Source organism: Anopheles nili, chromosome 2 (assembly GCF_943737925.1).
Source record: "Anopheles nili chromosome 2, idAnoNiliSN_F5_01, whole genome shotgun sequence".
Taxonomy (NCBI): Eukaryota; Metazoa; Arthropoda; class Insecta; order Diptera; family Culicidae; genus Anopheles; species Anopheles nili.
The window spans coordinates 42,734,466-42,753,371 of NC_071291.1; the positions used below are offsets into that span (position 1 = coordinate 42,734,466).

Below are 18,906 nucleotides of genomic sequence, written 5' to 3' on the forward strand. Positions count from 1 at the left end.
CCTACAGCTCGTCTCTATAATAGTCCCTCATTCCCCCCATTATGTCATCAACGTATTCTAGATTTTGTTACTGTAATATCAGTAATTCATAGATTTACCTGGTTTATTGACCAAAATATTTAAATTAAATGTTTGCTTGATGAATTTTATGTAATCTGAGTTTCAAGCAGTTTCCCATACTTATGATATTAAAAAACTATCAAACAAAAAAAATTACTCTAACCGTTTTTTGGCCTCTTTGTCAGATCGAGTTGGATTTCGCTGCTTACGCTTTAAACGATTCGTTGGATTTGCGGTGGATGGACCAGATTCGGCTTGCTCACCGTTCCCGTTTGGTTCTCCAGCAGGATCTGTTGGATTCAGATCTTCTGAAACATTCTGAGGAGGATCTTGGCTGGTAGGCAGTTCGTTCGGTTGATCAATTTGAACTCGCGTGTTGACGGTATCTGCGGGTGCATCGGTCGTTTCAGTGTTGATCTCGCTGGATTGTAACGTCTCGGCAGGTTCTTCAACGGCATCAGTGGAATCAACTGACATCGTGCGTGAACTCGCAGTAGATTCAGCGGAGAGAGTTCTCGAGCTTGCATTCGAATCGGCGGTGGTTGCATTTCGGGCAGCTAGTTCCTCTTCTCGCATCTTCACAAATCTCTTCTGAGCTGTTCGGATCTGCACGATTAATCGGTGATGAACTAAAATTTTTACCATACAGGCCTCGCAGATAGTTTTCGGAAGTTCATCTTCTTCACTTATCTGTAATAACATAGTGGAAATTTGTCGATAAATTCATTTGATCGCAATCAATACCCAGCGCTTATTAGGTGTTTTACCTCAATGGGAAGATAGCTGTTAATTTTTTCCAGTAAATTATTTTCAAGACCGTCTGCACCATATATAAAAATCACTTTATGATTCATTTTTGAGCACAGCCTACATATGAAACCGGTGCAACACGCCTCCATTAAACTGCCCATGATGCTAAAACTATGTATTTGATCGTATTCCCAACAGAGAATTATTTTATGGAGATGTCGAAACAATAGATTTGCTGCGAATTAGATTGGTCTCACTTGTTTTGTATAGTAAACGTCATTTACAAGGCCAGTTAATGTACAAGATTCATATAATTTGTACTTATATATTGTAGATGTATAACAAATTTAAAAGACAATATGCAATTCACAATCATTTGATTAATTATATTCTATTTAGCAAAAACCATACTGCATGCTGTCTATGTTCTATAATTTTTTTACAAGAACATTGAGAGATAAATTCATAAACAGCTTTTCTCATTATGGAATCTAATTGCATGAAAAATGCAAAATTAGGATATTAAATTTAATGAACTGGCGTAAGTATTTATTTATTATTTGTTTCATCGTTTGGGTGTTATTTGCATGATGATTTAAAATTTTAAATTTGCCTATTGTAAATCTGTCAATGCGCCAAGAATGTTCGATAGATTAGTAAAAAGCTAGATGAAAAATTTATAATTTTAATTTTCTTTGCTCCATATTAGCTCGCATTGATTTTCACATGAAGTGCAAAGGCTTATTGATTTGAATAAACAATATATCGCATTATTGTAAACTGCTGGGGTATCATTAGTATAATTATTGTTCTATCTACCTTGCTATGGGTATAACAGTTTTTTGGCAGTCAAAACTGTTGTGTATTGTGAAGAAATAGCTCGTCGCCCTATAAACGTATGCCATGACACGTATTGATAATTGTCATCGCCGTGTAGAGTTGGGTTGATTTCGGTGAAAATAGTGACGAAAATTAGAAAATTGCTCAAGAAACACACGTTTCCGTGCGAGTTTAGTGGCTCTCAATTACACTATACCGTCGACAGGGGCATACGTATGCGAAACCAACCTCGTCGCTTCGCCATTTGCTGTGCTTATCGATAATATTCAATTCACATCGCGGTTCGGCAAGTAGAGTATATTGGCGACGATGGCGTCGGTGTCTGAGGGAATGTCCTGCTATACGATAATAAATCCCCCTGAAATTGAGCTGTACAATGAGATGCAGATCAAGCAAGATCTTGGTAAGTATAGTGTGCCCCAGATGTCTTGGTTAACCGATACACAACCCATCTTATTGCTAACAATTGCAGAAAAGGGCGAAGTGAACGTGAAGATCGAAACGATGAAAAAAGTCATTCAGCTAATGCTGCAAGGAGAGCGGCTGCCGAATTTGCTGATGACAATTATTCGCTTCGTGTTGCCGCTGCAAAATCACACCCTTAAGAAACTACTGCTGATTTACTGGGAAATTGTTCCCAAAACATCGGCTGATGGGAAGCTGCTGCAAGAAATGATACTGGTGTGCGATGCCTACCGAAAGGATCTGCAGCACCCGAACGAGTTTTTGCGGGGTGCTACACTGCGCTTTCTGTGCAAGCTAAAAGAACCAGAGCTGCTCGAGCCCCTAATGCCAACTATCCGCAGCAGCCTCGAGCATCGCCACTCGTACGTCCGGCGTAATGCTGTGTTGGCGATTTTTACCATCTACAAAAACTTTGACTGGCTCGTGCCCGATGGACCTGAGTTGATTGCAAACTTTCTTGATACCCAGCAAGACATGTCGTGCAAGCGCAACGCCTTCCTAATGTTGCTTCACGCGGACCAAGAGCGAGCCTTGAATTACCTGGCCTCTTGTCTGGATCAGGTGAGCAACTTTGGTGACATTTTGCAGCTGGTCATTGTGGAGCTGATCTACAAAGTGTGCCACGCGAACCCTGCCGAGCGGTCGCGTTTCATACGCTGCATTTATAATCTGCTGAATTCGTCGTCGAATGCGGTGCGGTACGAGGCGGCCGGCACGCTAGTAACCCTTTCGACTGCACCGACCGCCATCAAGGCGGCCGTCAGCTGCTACATCGATTTGATCGTCAAAGAAAGCGATAACAACGTGAAGCTGATCGTGCTCGATCGTTTGATCGCACTGAAGGAAAACGAAAATATGGAGCGTATCATGCAGGAGCTCGTTATGGACGTGCTGCGTGTGTTGAGTGCCACCGATATTGAGGTTCGTCGGAAAACGCTCGCATTGGCGATGGATCTTGTTTCATCGCGCAATATTGAGGAGATGGTGCTGGTTTTGAAGAAAGAAGTTTCCAAAACGCACAACATCGAGCACGAAGATACGGGCAAATACAGGCAGCTGCTTGTCCGCACGCTGCACAGTTGTTGCATCAAGTTCCCGGATGTAGCCGCCGCTGTAATTCCCGTGCTGGTGGAATTTTTGTCCGACTCGAACGAGCTTGCCGCCGGGGACGTGTTGGTGTTTGTGCGTGAGGCAATTCAGAAGTTTTCCCACCTCCAGCCGCTGGTTATCGAGAAGTTGCTGGAAGCTTTTCCGGCCATCAAGTCTGCCAAAATCCATCGTACGACGCTGTGGATTCTGGGCGAATATGCCAACTCACTGAACGATATAATGGAGGTGATTGGGGTCGTGAACCGTACGCTCGGCGAAGTACCTATCGTCGAGGCTGAACAGAGCCGTCTCGCTGGCAATGAGACTGGTGAGGAAGATCAAAAGGTATCGGAGACAGTACCAAACAATACCAATAATAAGGTTACGTCGGATGGTACATATGCCACGCAGAGTGCATTCAGCGTTGCCCCGTAAGTATTACACGTGACGGAGTGATTGACCAAGTGTCGCTTAATGGGAGTATGTTTTTGTTTTTCTGAACAGAGTCGCTAAAAAGGTCGAACGACCACCCCTTCGGCAGTACATGATGGATGGGGATTTCTTCGTGGCAACCACGCTAGCATCGACTCTTACGAAGCTGGCTCTGAAATTCATCCAGCTAGAACCGAACGAAAAGAAGCAAAACCGTCTATGTACATGCGCCATGTTGATCATGAGCTCGATACTTCACCTAGGGAAATCCGGTTTGCCTACAAAAGCTATTACTAACGATGACACCGATCGGATCTACCTTTGTCTCAAGACGCTGACCCTCCGGACACCGGAGATTGTAGAAATCTTCACGCAGAGCTGCCGGAACGCGCTGGCGAACATGCTTAACGCCCAGAGCGACGAAAAGGCACAGGAGAAGAAGGATAAACAGCAAAAAAATGCGGCCAAGATCCAACCGGACGATCCGATTGCTTTCACGCAACTCGCAAACGGCAAGAACGATCAGTTGGGCGAGAACGTGTTCGAGCTTAGCTTGAACCAGGCACTCGCCGGTACCAAGACCTCCACATTGTCGGATATCGCTTCTCCGAACAACAAGCTAAACAAGGTGAACCAGCTGACTGGCTTCTCCGATCCGGTGTACGCGGAAGCATACGTGCACGTGAATCAGTACGACATCGTGCTGGACGTGCTGATTGTCAATCAGACGAGCGACACGCTACAAAACTGTACGCTCGAGCTTGCCACGGTTGGGGATTTGAAGCTGGTCGAGAAGCCACATCCGGTGGTGCTGGCACCGCACGATTTTTGCAATATTAAAGCCAACGTAAAGGTATCGTCCACAGAGAATGGCATCATCTTTGGCAACATTGGTAAATATCAACTGATAATGATGCATTAGCACCAAACTGGGATTAAATTTGAATTCTTCGTTTTAGTTTACGATACAACATTTTCATCGAATGTGGTCGTGCTAAATACGATTCAAATCGACATCATGGATTACATTCTGCCGGCCTCCTGCACCGACACCGAGTTCCGCACGATGTGGGTGGAGTTCGAGTGGGAAAACAAGGTGTCGGTCAACACGACGCTGACCGATTTACACGACTATCTGCGGCTGCTGCTCAAGTCGACAAACATGAAGTGCCTCACGCCGGAAAAGGCACTTTCGGGTCAGTGCGGTTTTATGGCGGCCAACATGTACGCAAGGTAAGGGAATTCGCAGCGATAATCAATTGCTGTTTCGAGTTGAAACCGACCGACACACGCTTTACGCTCTTGCATCTTATTTTTAGATCAATTTTCGGTGAAGATGCGCTGGCTAACTTGAGCATTGAGAAGCCCCTGGATAGGCCAGATGCACCCGTTACGGGTCATATCAGGATCCGCGCCAAGAGTCAGGTAATTTGCGTTCGAAAGTTTTCGGCCTTTGGCTGCATACTCTGTACTGAACATGGAGCAACAAGCATCATTGAACAAAATGCGAAACATGCTATTCTGTTTTTTATTTGTTTTCAGGGCATGGCTCTCAGCTTGGGTGACAAGATAAACCACACGCAAAAGTGTTTGCAAGAAAAATTGGTTGCCGCTTAATACTAATACGCCAGCGCTCGTAGTTTGTAAGAGATTCTTATATTCTGTTCCCGTGCGTTCGCGGCGGATACTTGGTAGGATGGACAGTAGCACTAGAACACGACTTGCAACCGCCGTTTATCTACATGTCGTTTTGAGAAGCGAAATAGTGTGAGACATGGAAATCGAAATCGGTGGGTCTTAATGCATCAATTAAAAAAATATACACACACACGCGCGCGTACACGTAAAAAAACAACGTGTTGCCGGGGTGGGCTTGATTGATTTCTCCGCCCCACACACAAAAGTATATTCGTATGCCACCGCATGGGGTAAGACAAGGTATCGAGTCTCCATTCCTATATTTTATTTTATTATTTTTTTTTAAACTGTAACAGTTATCCATTTGTGCACTATTCGTAACGGATGGAGGAATCCGGCATGAATTCTATCGCAAAATAAATTTAAAAAATCTGTTTATTCATTAAATCATAGTATGATAGCGAGTACCATCATTTGACGATTGATGCATTCGAACGGTATATAAACTTAGAAGACCATAAATGTCACATAAATGGGCCTATTTTGTCCAATATATCATTGGTAGTCAGCTTCAAATATTGGCTGTTATATTTGGTTGGGCTAAGCCCTACTCTAAGCTAGATTTTCTTCGTGTGCGAGGTTGTATGTTTCAGGTGGTTTCAAAGTGGTTACCATGGTTTCATGGCTATTCGTTATAAGAAAACGAAAAACAATTGCGAACGCCCTCTCCAGTGGTATACATTAGTGAGCTCAAATAAGCCCTTTTCAACATGAACGAAATTAGTGGACCAAATTCCAAAGGATCGGATTATACGGGTAAGTGCACAATTTATTTTATTCAAACAATGTAAACATTTTGCTTTGTCGCTAGAGGAACCAGTCATATCGCACATGTGGGTGCAATTGCTAATACACATCAACGTCTACTTTTACGGAATTTGGCTAATTCTCACGATAATATTTCTCAATGATGAGGCAAGTATGATCATTAAAAAAAAGGAGCTATGTTTGAAAGATTACCTGTTGTTCTGTTTAGTTCAGCAATATAACGGGCATGGAGAAAATACTGTCCATCCTTGCGCTAGTTGTAGCAATTCCGCTAGAAGGGTTCCGTTTATATCTCGGCCACACCGGCAACCTAATGAGTGCGGTAAACGTCTTGCTGTATTTTACGACTCGTACTAAGGTTATCGATTTATCAATATCCTTAATCATTTCTCCTACAGATACCGAACTTTGCCGGCTATCTAGTGCTGTCGTTTCTCATTCAATTGCCTCTGCAGATTTATCTTTTACTAGCGAGCCATACCGGGAAACATCTGCTAGCTACGCTGGTGCAGTCTACTATGACCGGAATTTTAGTGTTGCAAATTTTGGTTGGTGTGCCGGCGATGCGGAAATTATCCGCTTTTCGGCGAAAACAATTCCAGTTGCAACGTTGGCAATACATAGGAAAAAGTGCAGAAGGTCAACTTCCCGCTGCAAAGGTAACGAGTGATGAGTGATAGGGCTTCCAAAATTGTCTATCGACAGTATAACATGCATTGAATCCATACTGAATTACATCCCAAGTTTTTGAAAAGTGTGAATAAGACAATCTTTATTAAAGCTACTGTAAATAATCTTAAAACAATAGATAATTTATTTAGGAACATAAATAAAATACAAATTGTTTCGTACTCGAGTTCTACGCTTTATACGTTCTATGTAGGTCATGTTTGCTATAAAAATCGTTTAAATGGGTCAAATTAGCTCGGAACAGCACAAGAAATTCCTCTAGTGCCTTCATATTGTCCCCGTTTGTGTCTGGCGTGCCAACTAAAGATGATCTGGTTGGCATATACATCTGTAAAAGCTAAAATAACGGAATCGATAACAATATATCAGTTTAAAATGTTGGTATTTTACTGGTATAGTATTTTTATATCAAACAACTTTTCGTGCCCGGTTCACTTATGTTGCAAAGTAAGAGGTTACAAGATCGGTACACGATTGATATGGCTTCAGCTTAGCTATGGATTCATGCTCTTGAAACATGATATCTTGTTCTTCTGCTATTGTTAAACCGTCAAGCCAATGTGCGCAATCTGTCCATTCTCCCTAGCGAGTCTGGTAAAATTTGAATCATTATATGCTTACCTGAAAAGCTTTCTGGGCGAGAAACCCGTGAAACGGTAATAAGCATTGTTCGTAGGCCTTTTTTAGATGCGGTTTAATCTGCTCACTACACGCCGCATCTTCAAGTATGCTCCGGAAAAACATTTCTATCATTTCAAACCCCCTGTAACGATCGAAATAACTAGCATTGTGCTTGTTTTTGGTTATTTCACTAAAATTTACTCACCTCTTCAACCACAGCAAACCATCAGTCACCGTATCAAACGGAATATCATTTCCGTCCTTATCCTTGAGGATTAAATCCTCCAAGCAGCTGAACAGAGCTTCGTTTTGCTTGTATTTGTTTGTTATTTTCTACCGATTTAAAAGAAATGGAAACCGTGCAGAAACACTCTCAACGATTGCTAAGCGTTTTTTTATACACTACCTGTACATTTTGCCGCATGTCTCTCACGATGGGGGAGAACAGTTTTCCAAAGCATGCTGCAAATGATGTGATGTTAGTGCGCGATGTACGATATGGTTTACTGTTGAAGTTTTTGAAACCTTACCAATGGCATCAATGATTTGATTGGACGACTCGAGAAAGTGCTGAGTGTCGATTTTGTAATTGTTATTTTCGTCTATCGCTGGGAATGGTTTCAGCTGCCGGAACAGAATCTTGGCCTCGCAGAAGTCGGCCGAATCGACGGTGGTAGTCGCTGTGCTGTCGTCACTCATTGTGCGTCTCTTCGAGCTGGAGGTTCAACTGGGTCTAACCTATTTCCACCGTACCGGGCGTACATTCAAAGGAAAACTGGTTCCTCATTGTCTCTATCACGGTGTTTGATCGAACGCCTGCTGCCTGTGTGAAGTGTGATTGGGTGGGCCAGGGAATATTTAATCTTATCTACGGGTAGCGTTTTTAATGTTTATCATCACACATCAGCCAATGTGGGGAAGTAAGGGAAGTGTTGCGCTGCGTTATCATGAGAACCGTCCGGGCAGAACCGTACCGTTAGCGTACGTAAGCAACAAAAGGACGTGCGGTTTAAAGCATGCCGGTTCTTGGGGAAACCAAACGCGGATGGAAAACGGCGTATCGGTGGCGAAAAGAGCAATAAAGTAAGGATATAGATACGGTAATCCTACCCCGTGTCGGTTTGCTAGCAGGCAGGTACGAAAGCACGAGCAAAATCCAACGTGGTCTACCGCAAGCATATATTATGTATGGTGTAAGGTATGATTTTTTTTTCAAAATTGCCTGTCGCCAAATCTTGATAATGCTACCCGTAATCAAGTAACGGATTCGTCATTATTTTGGAATGAACCCCATACTTTCACAACCATTAGCATTTTCCAAGCAGGTTTAAATTTTAATCGGATGCATTTTTAGATGATTGGATTTTTCATAATACCTATGAACTTTCGTTTGTATTTCTATTTGTAGAATTACACTATTAGCATTACAATTGTTCCTGGCAATGTTGGCCGGTAATCACATGCCGTTTTGTGGTAGTCATGAAAATCAAATTTGTGCGAAATTCTCACTACTCAAGTTCACTTTCAGTACGTTACCAATCGTATCCATCACAAATAACGTTTGGTCCGAGAGATTGGGCAGCTTAGGAAGCGTGAAAGTAGCTTTGAGCTCGTTTAGCTGATTAAACGTCCAGCACCTCTGCATCATGCCATTCACGGTTTGCCTAAGTTCCACTAAAACGAGCGTAGTATTGCTGCATACGACTGTCCTCGTAGTGCTATCAAACCGCATTGACCCGCAAACGTGACGCTCGAGTTGGTTGAACCAGCGATGATAACACAACGTCAGCGCACTAATGGGTGCAAAAAATACGTAATCGTTCTGTTTGGCTTCCAAACGCTGCCGAAACACATCCCCGGGACGTCTAAGCTGGGTAAGCTTGCCTGCTGGGCCGTGTGGTTTCGTCTCAATCACGCGCTTCGGGCCAGTGCTGCCATTACTGGGACGATCGTGAGTTCCGACAAACACTTTATCGATGTCATCGAATCCGTCACCCATGATAGAACCGTCCGGTGTGTGGCCAAGATCAAAAGTGTGGCCCATTTCATGGCACACCGAGCCGAGCGTTGTGGCAAAGCAACCACCATACCTAGAACAAAACCGTAACTCGCTTACTTATAGGGGCATGTGCAACGTGTGGAACAAAAATACGTTACGTTCGTCTGTAGTTACTGTCGTCCAGCAGTTTGGCACAATCGATCGGCTGTTGGTTTAAAAATGCAGCACACACCGCTTCAAGCGACGAAGGCCATGTGTAGAGACAACCGGTTCCAAAAAGTGCTAACCCTCCACCGCCCAACGCAGCATGACCGGTTGTTTTCTTGCGGATGTTTTCGTACGAGTAGTCCCCATCGGAAATGCCGGCAAAGTGCGTGCTGCTGAGGAACGCCACTACCTTTACCCGTTCCATATCGTAGTGTTGCGATTGAACGAGCTCGGTTGCAAAATGTTGCCATAGTTCTCCTTCTGCCATGCCACCCGACCGCTCGTAGGCCAGCTGGCTGCGGAACGGGACGCAGGATGCTTCGAGCGTAAACGTTTTGCGACCGAACCCATTCTCGTACAGCTTTTCGGCGTACAGGCACTGCAACAGCTCGATGGCGAGCGTTATTTTTCGACAAGCACTTTCGCTATCGCATTCGGTATCACTTTCGTCGGATTGATAGCGACCATCGTGCCCGTTGCAGATGATGTACAACGGGAGTACGGTGTGCAGACTGATTGGTACAGTGTAGACCAAACGGAGATGCTTCTTGGTACTACAGTACTCCACTTCGTAGCCATTTTCCCCTGCCGATAATCTGAGCAAAATGCGGAAATATTGATTTGTTTCCTGCTTTGCTCCAAGCTTACCGCTGCAATTCTCAAACGCGACCGAGTATGTTACGGGTCGTCCATCCGTGGATACTACACGTAACCGCCCACTGCTACATGGATTAGAAAGTACACCTTTGAGCAAAACAACTGAGTGCTGAAATGTTTCACCATTTTCTACGTTGCTTATCTGAATGCAATGCACCGACTCGCACATTTCATTTTGCACACTGCATATTGATTTTTGCTACAAAGTGAACTAGTGAGGCGCCTCCACTGTGTTTACTAAACATGCTTGACGTTTGAAGTCAAACAGCTGATCGAACAGCAAGGTTGTTAGAGCGATACTGTTTCGTTGATTGGTATCGAAAGTTCACAAATCCAATAGAAATAACTAAAAAATTGTTGGATTTGGATCATAATCTAAATTTTTTTCAAGGCACGTGTTACAAATATTCAATGTGCCGCTCGTTTTTTACAAGATCTGACAATGTTTCTTTCCATCTGTCAGCTGAACGTGACGTTCGTCAAATACGCCGTCGTCACAAAAGGCCTTTTGTTTTGATATTCGGCAGAAGCAGCTCGTAAAGTAAATACTCTCAATGATGAAAGTGTTAAATTGTGCGTTAGTTAGCTAAATTTCAAATTGCTTGCACAAATTTTCCACGTCGGCTGTTCTTAACGTTTTAAAAATGAATCTAGGCCGATCCATACGTATTAACAAATGCGGGTTCGTCATCTTGGGGGTGCTGTTTATGTGCATCTTGTACTATCTGTGGAACAGTAATGCGAACAATAGTGCGAGCTACGCTTTCAGCAAGAATCCAAACGAAATCAACCTTCGCAAGCTGCTAATAGGCTCCATACAGGCCGCACAACACGGCGGCTTTGAGGTGGTGGCAGTTTCCAAGTCTCGTGATTTGCATGAGCAGAGTAAGGGCAAAACCAAAGAAGGGGCAAACAACCCGGTAACCGATGCCGACTATCGCTCCAATTGTGTCATGAAGAACGGCTTGTTGCGGATATTCCCAAAGCTGAAAGTCATATCCGAGGAAGATGACGGTGCGCAGCAATGCGTGGATGTGCAGCTGTTTGATCTCGATCCAACGGTACTGGCGGAAAGCATCACCGTACCGGATGAGCGTGTGAATATTGACGACGTCGACGTATGGATCGATCCGCTAGATGCAACGCAAGAATACACTGGTAGGAAAGGCAGAACTGTGGGTTTTTCAACTTACCCTACGAACGCATGTGTTTGATGATGAAATTTTTTTTCAGAAAAACTTCACGAGTACGTCACCACCATGGTTTGCGTGGCGGTGAAAGGTGTCGCGACCATTGGCATCATACATAATCCATTCCAGATGAAAACTACCTGGGCCTGGCGTGACAAGGCGGTCTCCGAGTCACTGAGTAATCTGAAACACGACGCGGATGTTAAACACCCTACCATTATCGTGTCACGGTCACACGCTGGTGCAGTAAAGGAACAATCGAAGCAGATATTTGGGGAAAATGCCCAGGTCGTGACGGCTGGGGGTGCTGGTGAGTGTTCGGATCGCGTTGTTCGTTAAAGCGAGTGCTAACGACCCAATCTTTTCAACAAATCTACTCCATTTAGGCTATAAAGTGCTGCAGGTTACACAGAATAATGCAACGGCATACCTACACACGACGCACATAAAGAAATGGGACATTTGTGCTGGTGATGCTATCCTCGGTGCAATCGGAGGTAGGATGACCGATCTACACGATCAAACTATTGTGTATCATCGTGATACTCCTGCACTGAATCCAAACGGACTTCTTGCCACGGCCATGGTGTCGACGCACGAGGCATACATCAAACGAATAGTGGATAGTAAACGCTTTAGTCGATAAAAGGGCAATGCTGCACCAACGCACGTAACGTGTAAGAGGAGAATTGAGTAATTCGCGTAACGGTCATTAGCGAGTGTGGCGGGTCCAAAACAGAAGAGAAACAAAGGATAGAATGAGGACTATTTTACAGTTTTCACGTTTGCATCAGTTCTTACACATCACTTGAGCGGAATTTGTAGATCGTGTTTGCTGGTTCACTATTAATGGGCACCACGTTGAATGTACTGTGCAGGATTTAAATGCGAATATTTTTATCATCAAGTATTTGATCTCATTTCAATCGAATACGCTCGAAAGACAATGTAAAAATGCCGAATGTATTTTTTTATGTTTCACCATTGTAAGGAAATGTACTACTAAACACTAAGATTGTACGAAATAAAACCAATCGTAGCTTGCTATTTCACGTAAGTAACCTAAATCGAATTGATTATTGGTTGTATCGTACACACAAAATCACTAAACCAAACCCCTCAATCTCAGCAGCGCTTAAAACCTCATAAAAACAATCAAATGTCACCCATCCTCATCCGCCGGGTAATTTTTATTTCCGGCTCACGAAGCCAAATTTTTATCAAAAGACCTCGCAGAGCGGAAAAAATTTTCTACGTCAATTTTTGCTACCACCTGCGAAAGATACCAGGAGAACATGAATCGAAGAGGTTGCATTCAGGTGGAACAGTTCCTTCTCGCTTACACGCATTAGCACGGATTCCGCGCTTAACATCTTGATAACAGGAGACCAGGTGCTAAGGAAGCTACACTCAGTTGGAGCAGTTCCTTCTCGCTTTGACGCATTCGCCAAATTTGATCGTTCTCTCTAGCGTTATGAATCCATATCGACGGTCTCCCGGGCGCGTGGTAATCCCCATCCTATCTCTTTTGCTCTCGATCGCCGATCGTTCTACGCGCACTGTGGGATATTGGTGGGCATAAGATAATAGTCGTTTTTAATCCATATTAATTTCTTTCAGTTTGACATAGAAAATATAATAATATGTAATATATTTCTGTGATATAAATCAATTCTCCACAAAGCATTGAGTATGTTTTTTATACGAGTCGAAATGAAATTAAAACGATGAATAAAAACGGTGTCCATTAATCACTGATTCCTCCATAGTGCATCGATCGATCGATTGGCCCAATAACATTGCTTGCTTAGAACGAGAGAGAGAGAGAGAGAGAGAGAGAGAGAGAACCATTCTCCTCATTTTGGCGCCAATCTTGTTCCATGAACGACCACGTGTCTGCCCTCCACGTGCGTTTAGCACGTGTTAAGATTTAAAAATGATACACTTTAGTATCTTAGAATGAATCTTATGCTGATTTATTATCATGATCTTATGCTGATTATTACCTTCGGTGATCATACCACCGGTTTTGGTTTGTTTTTCGAAAAGCACACAACGGGTGCATAACCACAATTAAATACACTTTGTGCATGAAGTTTGTCTTGAGTTTTTACAATGGCATATGGGCCTGTAAAAGCTTACACTATTCAACTACACTATTTGAACCGTCGAATGCAACTGGCATGAGGGTGACTAGAGCTGCTTTGAACAATACTGCAAACGGTTTGCTTGGTCTTTGGTCTTACGCTTCTCATCTAAACCGATCGATCACCGTCACGATCCAGCTGGCGTACTCGCTGACCCGCGTGTAGATACCCGGAAAACCCGGCCTAGCACAACCGATTCCCGTCGAAACGATCCCAATCAGCACGTTACCGCTCGTGACGAGTGGTCCACCGGAATCAGCCCAACAAGCATCCACACCACCTGTGCCCTTGCCGGCACACAACTGCGTCCGTGCGATCGTTCGCGATCGATTCGCCCTCCGGTACATGCTTTCGCATTCCTCATTCCGAAACACATCCACAACGGCTCGCTGCAACGTGTCCGCTTTATCGCCCAAATTTCGGTTCTCTTGCTGCCAACCCCATCCTGCCACAACAGCCGTTTGACCCTCGACCCGGGCCGATCCATCCGCACCACTAGACAGACAGATCGGTCGAACGGAGGCTGTGAAGTCGATCCTTCGGGCCAACTCCAACAGGGCGATGTCATTCGCGGGCCTATTACACACATGCCCCGGATGTGGCACGATCGTCCGGATGCCTACTTCATACGCACGATCGGAAAACGGATCCGGTTCGAGCTGATTTCCACCAAACTCGGACCTACGGTAAAGACCTAACACGGCCTGAATTTGGTTCGCGCGTAACACCTTACCAGCGCCACTAGCGAAAAGAAATGGTCGGTTAAGGATAACAGGCATTCGGGACACGGAACTGGACGCTAAAATAGAACCATGCCACTCACCTGCACACACAGTGACCGGCCGTTAGAAGCCACCGTTCGTTGACGATCGCTGCCCCACAGAAATGGCCGCCCCGTTTGGTGAGACTCGCGATGTAGGTTATTTGGCCCCGGTTGGAGTTCATCCCGCCAACGATCCGCTGTTGCTGCTGTTGTCCACACGGTACAGATGACACTGCCGTGTCATCGTGAACCCACGACGTTCGGAAAGGCATTGATTGAACGACAATTGTATCGATCAGTGTCGGGCGTACGGTGAAACACGCACACAAAACTGCCACTATTGGCCACTTACGACTTATCTGCCCTTCCACGGACACCAGCTGGCTAGTGAGGGTCAGCAACACCGACGTCTGGTAACACCACCATCGCCACTTCCGGATCGCGAACACCATGACCGGTAGAGGAAAAGGATCGCCACTGAACTCGAGCGGCCACACACCAACACGCAAACCGGCAAACCAGAATCCGTCCGTACGAAAGGAAGCGACGAGCTCGTGCGGTCCGTCAACTACGCCGTCAACACCGCACTCGTGGTCGATGTTCTTTCGAAAGCACGTTTTATACACGCGCGCACACAAGCCCCGCGTGAGGGTGCGTTTTTGACACGCCGGTAAAAGAACCGCCAAACAGGCGACATATCACCGTTGCGTTGTGTTGTGTTTTGTGCTTCACTCGCGCGTCGGGTGCTCTCGAATGGGCCGCACTTTTGTCTCTCTCTCTCTCTATCTCGCGCTGCACGAACTAAGTAAACGCACCCGATCGTCCGAAACGCTGTCACCTTCGCCGGTGTCAACGTATGATTAGTGTACGGAGCGCACGCGCGCGCGCTCGATTACTAAAGGTGGTTGTGGTGTGCGAGCGCCATCTGCCGCTTGCTTTGGCACACGTTTGGGCTGAGGGTGATGAGTAATGTGCGACCAGCATGTGTGCTGCAGCAGCTCTAGCCATTTTCTAAGCACGCCTCTAACACCGATGCAGTGTCATCGGGATTGCAATCAGCGGAAGTTGCAACGATCGCGAGGGTTATGCGTTTTGTGTACAAATCGTTCGAAACGGTTGAAGGTTGCTTATCGTTCACGTCCCGGGTCCAGCATGCACAAGGGCTAGTACCGAGCGCAGGTTCCAATGCAACGGTGGGGGATGGGCCAATTTTAAGCCTTTAAAGATGAAATGCGAATTGGGTGTCAGTCACCACCGCCGGCTATCCCATGTTGACAGATCGGTGGTTTACCCGTGCTGGCGGCAAAACTGCAACAAAACCCGTCTGCAGGTGTGCCCCTAGTGGGGGTGGGTAACACACACACGCTCTTGCAAACACCAAACAACAACCCTGCCAGGTGTCGATGACATCTTGGAGGAGTACAGAAGAAAAAGAAATTCTCACTACCGCCGTTTGTTTGGTCGCTAAATGGACATTGAGCCGATCCGGAGATGAACGGAAGCCTTCCGTGAGGATGACCACATTCGGGTAGTGTATCAATGTCAAATGAAGCCGTTGCGTAGATCGAGCCTAAGAGGAGATAAACATTGCGGCATTGACATTAGCGTCGTCTAACACCACAGTGGCAGTGTCAGTGGGTCGGAAGTGTCGTGGTAATGGAGCCGATGGGAGGGTTTCGCTTTTTACAAATCTGATGGAAAATTACCCACCGTTATGCAGCCAGGAGCTGGTGATCGTATGCTGGGTGGAAAATGTGGGTGAATGGCCGCCACAATCATTGCTCCAAATTAGCACCTTCGATCTGTCCTAACCGATCTCCAATGTGCCCATGTTTTTAGCCAGACTTCCCACAATCAATACCGAACAATTATCCCAGTGCCATTTCCGGTTGAGGCGACTCGTCGAGACGCACTGTAATTGGCTCCACCCGTCGGGTGGGGCCTCACGATCGCAGCAGGAGACGCGAGAGGACGCGGGCAGAACCAACGGTGGGCAAACAATTTCAAGTGTAAGGTCGTTTGGTTTCCGAGGCACACATGTGTGTTTGCCCGTACGCGTGGGTTCCGCAGTGGCGGTATTTTGAATGCCGTCGTTCGTTTCGTGTCAATAGCGAGGCTACATTCGGTGGATCGATCTCCGAAAACGATGGCAACATGGCGGCGGTGATAGTGATAGTGGACAGATCGACAATCTTTTCTTTATCAATTTTTATCGAAATGCCGATCGGAATCTTTAAATTTCATTATCTTTCACTTCCACTGAGATGCGCGACCTTTGTGTGACCTTGCAACGGACAACGGAATTTTCCGCCATTCGCCTACTATAATTAGAAAAGTGTTGCTTCTCTTTCGAAACCGTCTTCGGCGCATATAATAGGGATGTCTTACTGCTTCGTTCTGATGCTTTCCATTTCGCCACACCAGCCCATGAATGGTTCGCTCGAAGCGCATTGAACCTGCCACGATGAGTCGTCACTGCACGTGACGCGGCTGCATTCGTTCGCTCCATTGTGCGCACCCCCGCCATCACGTGCCAAAGCCACAATACAGACGTTTCCGATCGAACCCAGGGGCAGGGCAGGGGGATGATGAATTTATTATTTCACAATTTACCACCCCGAAACCGTTCGTTCCGCGGAAGTTCAAGGTGCGCAGTGCGTGCGTTGACATTGGCGCGCGCGTCGTACAGCCGCCGGTGCCGAAACACTGTCACTTCCTCGAACGCGTACGTCAGATAAGCGGCACGTTGTGACAGACACGTGGTGATCGCCGGGAAAATGGACAAACGTTGGGTTTTATGCTGAATTTATGCAAACTCGTCACAGAACGGAACCGAGATGTTTGGATGCATCGCGTTAAATTCACGTACCGGTGGGGTAATGGGTGTTCCGGTGGCTTAATAACGGTGCGCGAACCGGTGCGTGCATGCAGACGGTTGAAAGCCGGCGACACCTGCACGAGGATGATGGAAGCAATGGATTAGCATAATTATCGAATTTAAACCTTATCGTTGTTGGGGCTGCTGGAGAAGCCGCTAGCGGGCGAAACCCGTTGGGATTGACAGCAGGGCGGGAATATATTTGGGTCTTTAATGATGAACGTTAACGAGAACGCTCAATGAGCGACAATGAAACAATGAAACTGACGCACAGTTTTACTCGCCATTAGATGCGAGTCAGCCAAGTTGCGATCATTCGGACACGGGATACTTACGCACACGGGTCTTAATCGAGGAAAACGTGACGCTCAAAACCACAACCGCCTGCATTTAGGTCCATTATAATCATTTTATTTTTACAGGATACTTGAAATACATTTTTAAAAAGTATTAACCGTAATACAGTTTCAATTAATCTGCAGCTAGTTTATACGCATTTTTTTTCTTCTTGTTGGATTATCAATTTTGAATTAGTGTCTGTTATTGGTTGGAAATTGGTTTTATACGAAATGTACCAAAAAAGCAGTTTATTTTAAATTTTCTGTCTCGCTCTCTTCAGCTGTCTGTTTGTCCTTTCTCATGCATCTTGCCATTTGTCTGCCTTCGCCGTTTCGTGGTTGATTTATCTTACCCATAAATGCATGCAATGTAAAGTGCATTGTAAAGTTGTGTTCGAATGTATCTGTGGGGGGGGGGGGGGGGTGTATATGTGTGTGTGTGCGCCAAATACGAAAGCCCGTGAGGTGGATCGTGAGTTTGAAAAATGAGTTAACGAATAAAACGTACCAAATGACTGCAACGGCAATCAGGTAAGGGATGCGCCAAACGAGAACGTACAGGGATGATGATGCTCTCTCGTATGTGTGTTTTTGCTCAAATCCACCACGTATGTACAAACGTTTTACGCCCCTCATTGTCATCGCACCATCGACGTTCCAGCACCCACGTGTGGTGGTGGATCAACCAACCATGCTTCCCGGGTTTCTTACGCGCGTTTTTCGCCCCATCGAAGCAGAGTGAGCAACTGATGAGCTGCCGTGAACTGAACAAAAGCATCCGTGCATGGGATGCAGATGCATGTGCAACATAACGCGAGCGCACCGTGTGTACCACCTTCAGGTCATTCGAGTGTGTCTGTTTGTTCATGTGCAGATTTGGCCGTTTTAGTTAGTTTATTTTTCTTCTCATGTGAACTCTGTTGCTCGTGTTAGGTGATGTGCATTAACGTTCGTACCTGTTTGCTGTGTTTGTTTCGAATACATTCCCGCGTAGGGTTTTTTTCGAAGCTTTTTCTTTTCCTATTTCAAACGAAAAACGATATCCAGCTTGGCGAGAGGGTGTCAATCAACATTGCAACATCGGAGGGTTGCAAGAACGCACCGACCCACCCCACACGTGCACAGACAATCTGCACCCGTGCATTGTGCCGGAAAACCGAACACAAGCCAAACAAACATGATCCACAGGTTGATTTGGGGGGATTTTTTTTTGTCACGGGGGAACATACACATAGTTGCTCTAGCAATATTCAACAGTTTCATAGTTGCTTGCTTCTGACAACATTAACAATTTGCAGCTGCAATTTGCTTCCG

The 18,906-nt window shown here is 45.5% G+C and overlaps 7 protein-coding genes across 7 annotated transcripts; 3 read left to right on the top strand and 4 right to left on the bottom strand.

The window, feature by feature from the left end:
• Positions 1–213: 213 nt before the first annotated feature.
• LOC128723368 (uncharacterized) lies at positions 214–971 on the bottom strand. Its single transcript, XM_053817105.1, has 2 exons — positions 828–971; positions 214–750 (listed from the first exon to the last, which is right to left on the bottom strand). The coding sequence occupies exons 1-2, from the start codon at positions 969–971 to the stop codon at positions 214–216; spliced, it is 681 nt and encodes a 226-aa protein (XP_053673080.1).
• A 988-nt stretch (positions 972–1,959) lies between these two features.
• Positions 1,960–5,729, top strand: LOC128730600 (coatomer subunit beta). Its single transcript, XM_053823673.1, has 6 exons — positions 1,960–2,053; positions 2,123–3,635; positions 3,709–4,529; positions 4,596–4,869; positions 4,956–5,061; positions 5,179–5,729. The coding sequence occupies exons 1-6, from the start codon at positions 1,960–1,962 to the stop codon at positions 5,251–5,253; spliced, it is 2,883 nt and encodes a 960-aa protein (XP_053679648.1). The 3' UTR covers positions 5,254–5,729.
• A 315-nt stretch (positions 5,730–6,044) lies between these two features.
• On the top strand, positions 6,045–6,779 carry LOC128723379 (transmembrane protein 17-like). The gene is made up of 4 exons (XM_053817115.1): positions 6,045–6,090; positions 6,146–6,249; positions 6,311–6,424; positions 6,501–6,779. The coding sequence occupies exons 1-4, from the start codon at positions 6,045–6,047 to the stop codon at positions 6,777–6,779; spliced, it is 543 nt and encodes a 180-aa protein (XP_053673090.1).
• Positions 6,780–6,961: 182 nt separating this feature from the next.
• On the bottom strand, positions 6,962–8,112 carry LOC128723390 (uncharacterized). The gene is made up of 5 exons (XM_053817126.1): positions 7,944–8,112; positions 7,820–7,875; positions 7,619–7,746; positions 7,414–7,555; positions 6,962–7,129 (listed from the first exon to the last, which is right to left on the bottom strand). Exons 1-5 carry the CDS (start codon positions 8,110–8,112, stop codon positions 6,962–6,964), a joined length of 663 nt encoding a protein of 220 aa, XP_053673101.1.
• A 786-nt stretch (positions 8,113–8,898) lies between these two features.
• On the bottom strand, positions 8,899–10,445 carry LOC128720223 (uncharacterized). Its single transcript, XM_053813882.1, has 2 exons — positions 9,571–10,445; positions 8,899–9,503 (listed from the first exon to the last, which is right to left on the bottom strand). Exons 1-2 carry the CDS (start codon positions 10,443–10,445, stop codon positions 8,900–8,902), a joined length of 1,479 nt encoding a protein of 492 aa, XP_053669857.1. The 3' UTR covers position 8,899.
• A 475-nt stretch (positions 10,446–10,920) lies between these two features.
• LOC128731587 (putative inositol monophosphatase 3) lies at positions 10,921–12,491 on the top strand. Its single transcript, XM_053824717.1, has 3 exons — positions 10,921–11,434; positions 11,510–11,776; positions 11,853–12,491. Exons 1-3 carry the CDS (start codon positions 10,921–10,923, stop codon positions 12,110–12,112), a joined length of 1,041 nt encoding a protein of 346 aa, XP_053680692.1. The 3' UTR covers positions 12,113–12,491.
• Positions 12,492–13,717: 1,226 nt separating this feature from the next.
• Positions 13,718–14,828, bottom strand: LOC128723400 (transmembrane protease serine 9). The gene is made up of 3 exons (XM_053817138.1): positions 14,729–14,828; positions 14,437–14,608; positions 13,718–14,354 (listed from the first exon to the last, which is right to left on the bottom strand). Exons 1-3 carry the CDS (start codon positions 14,826–14,828, stop codon positions 13,718–13,720), a joined length of 909 nt encoding a protein of 302 aa, XP_053673113.1.
• Positions 14,829–18,906: the final 4,078 nt, after the last annotated feature.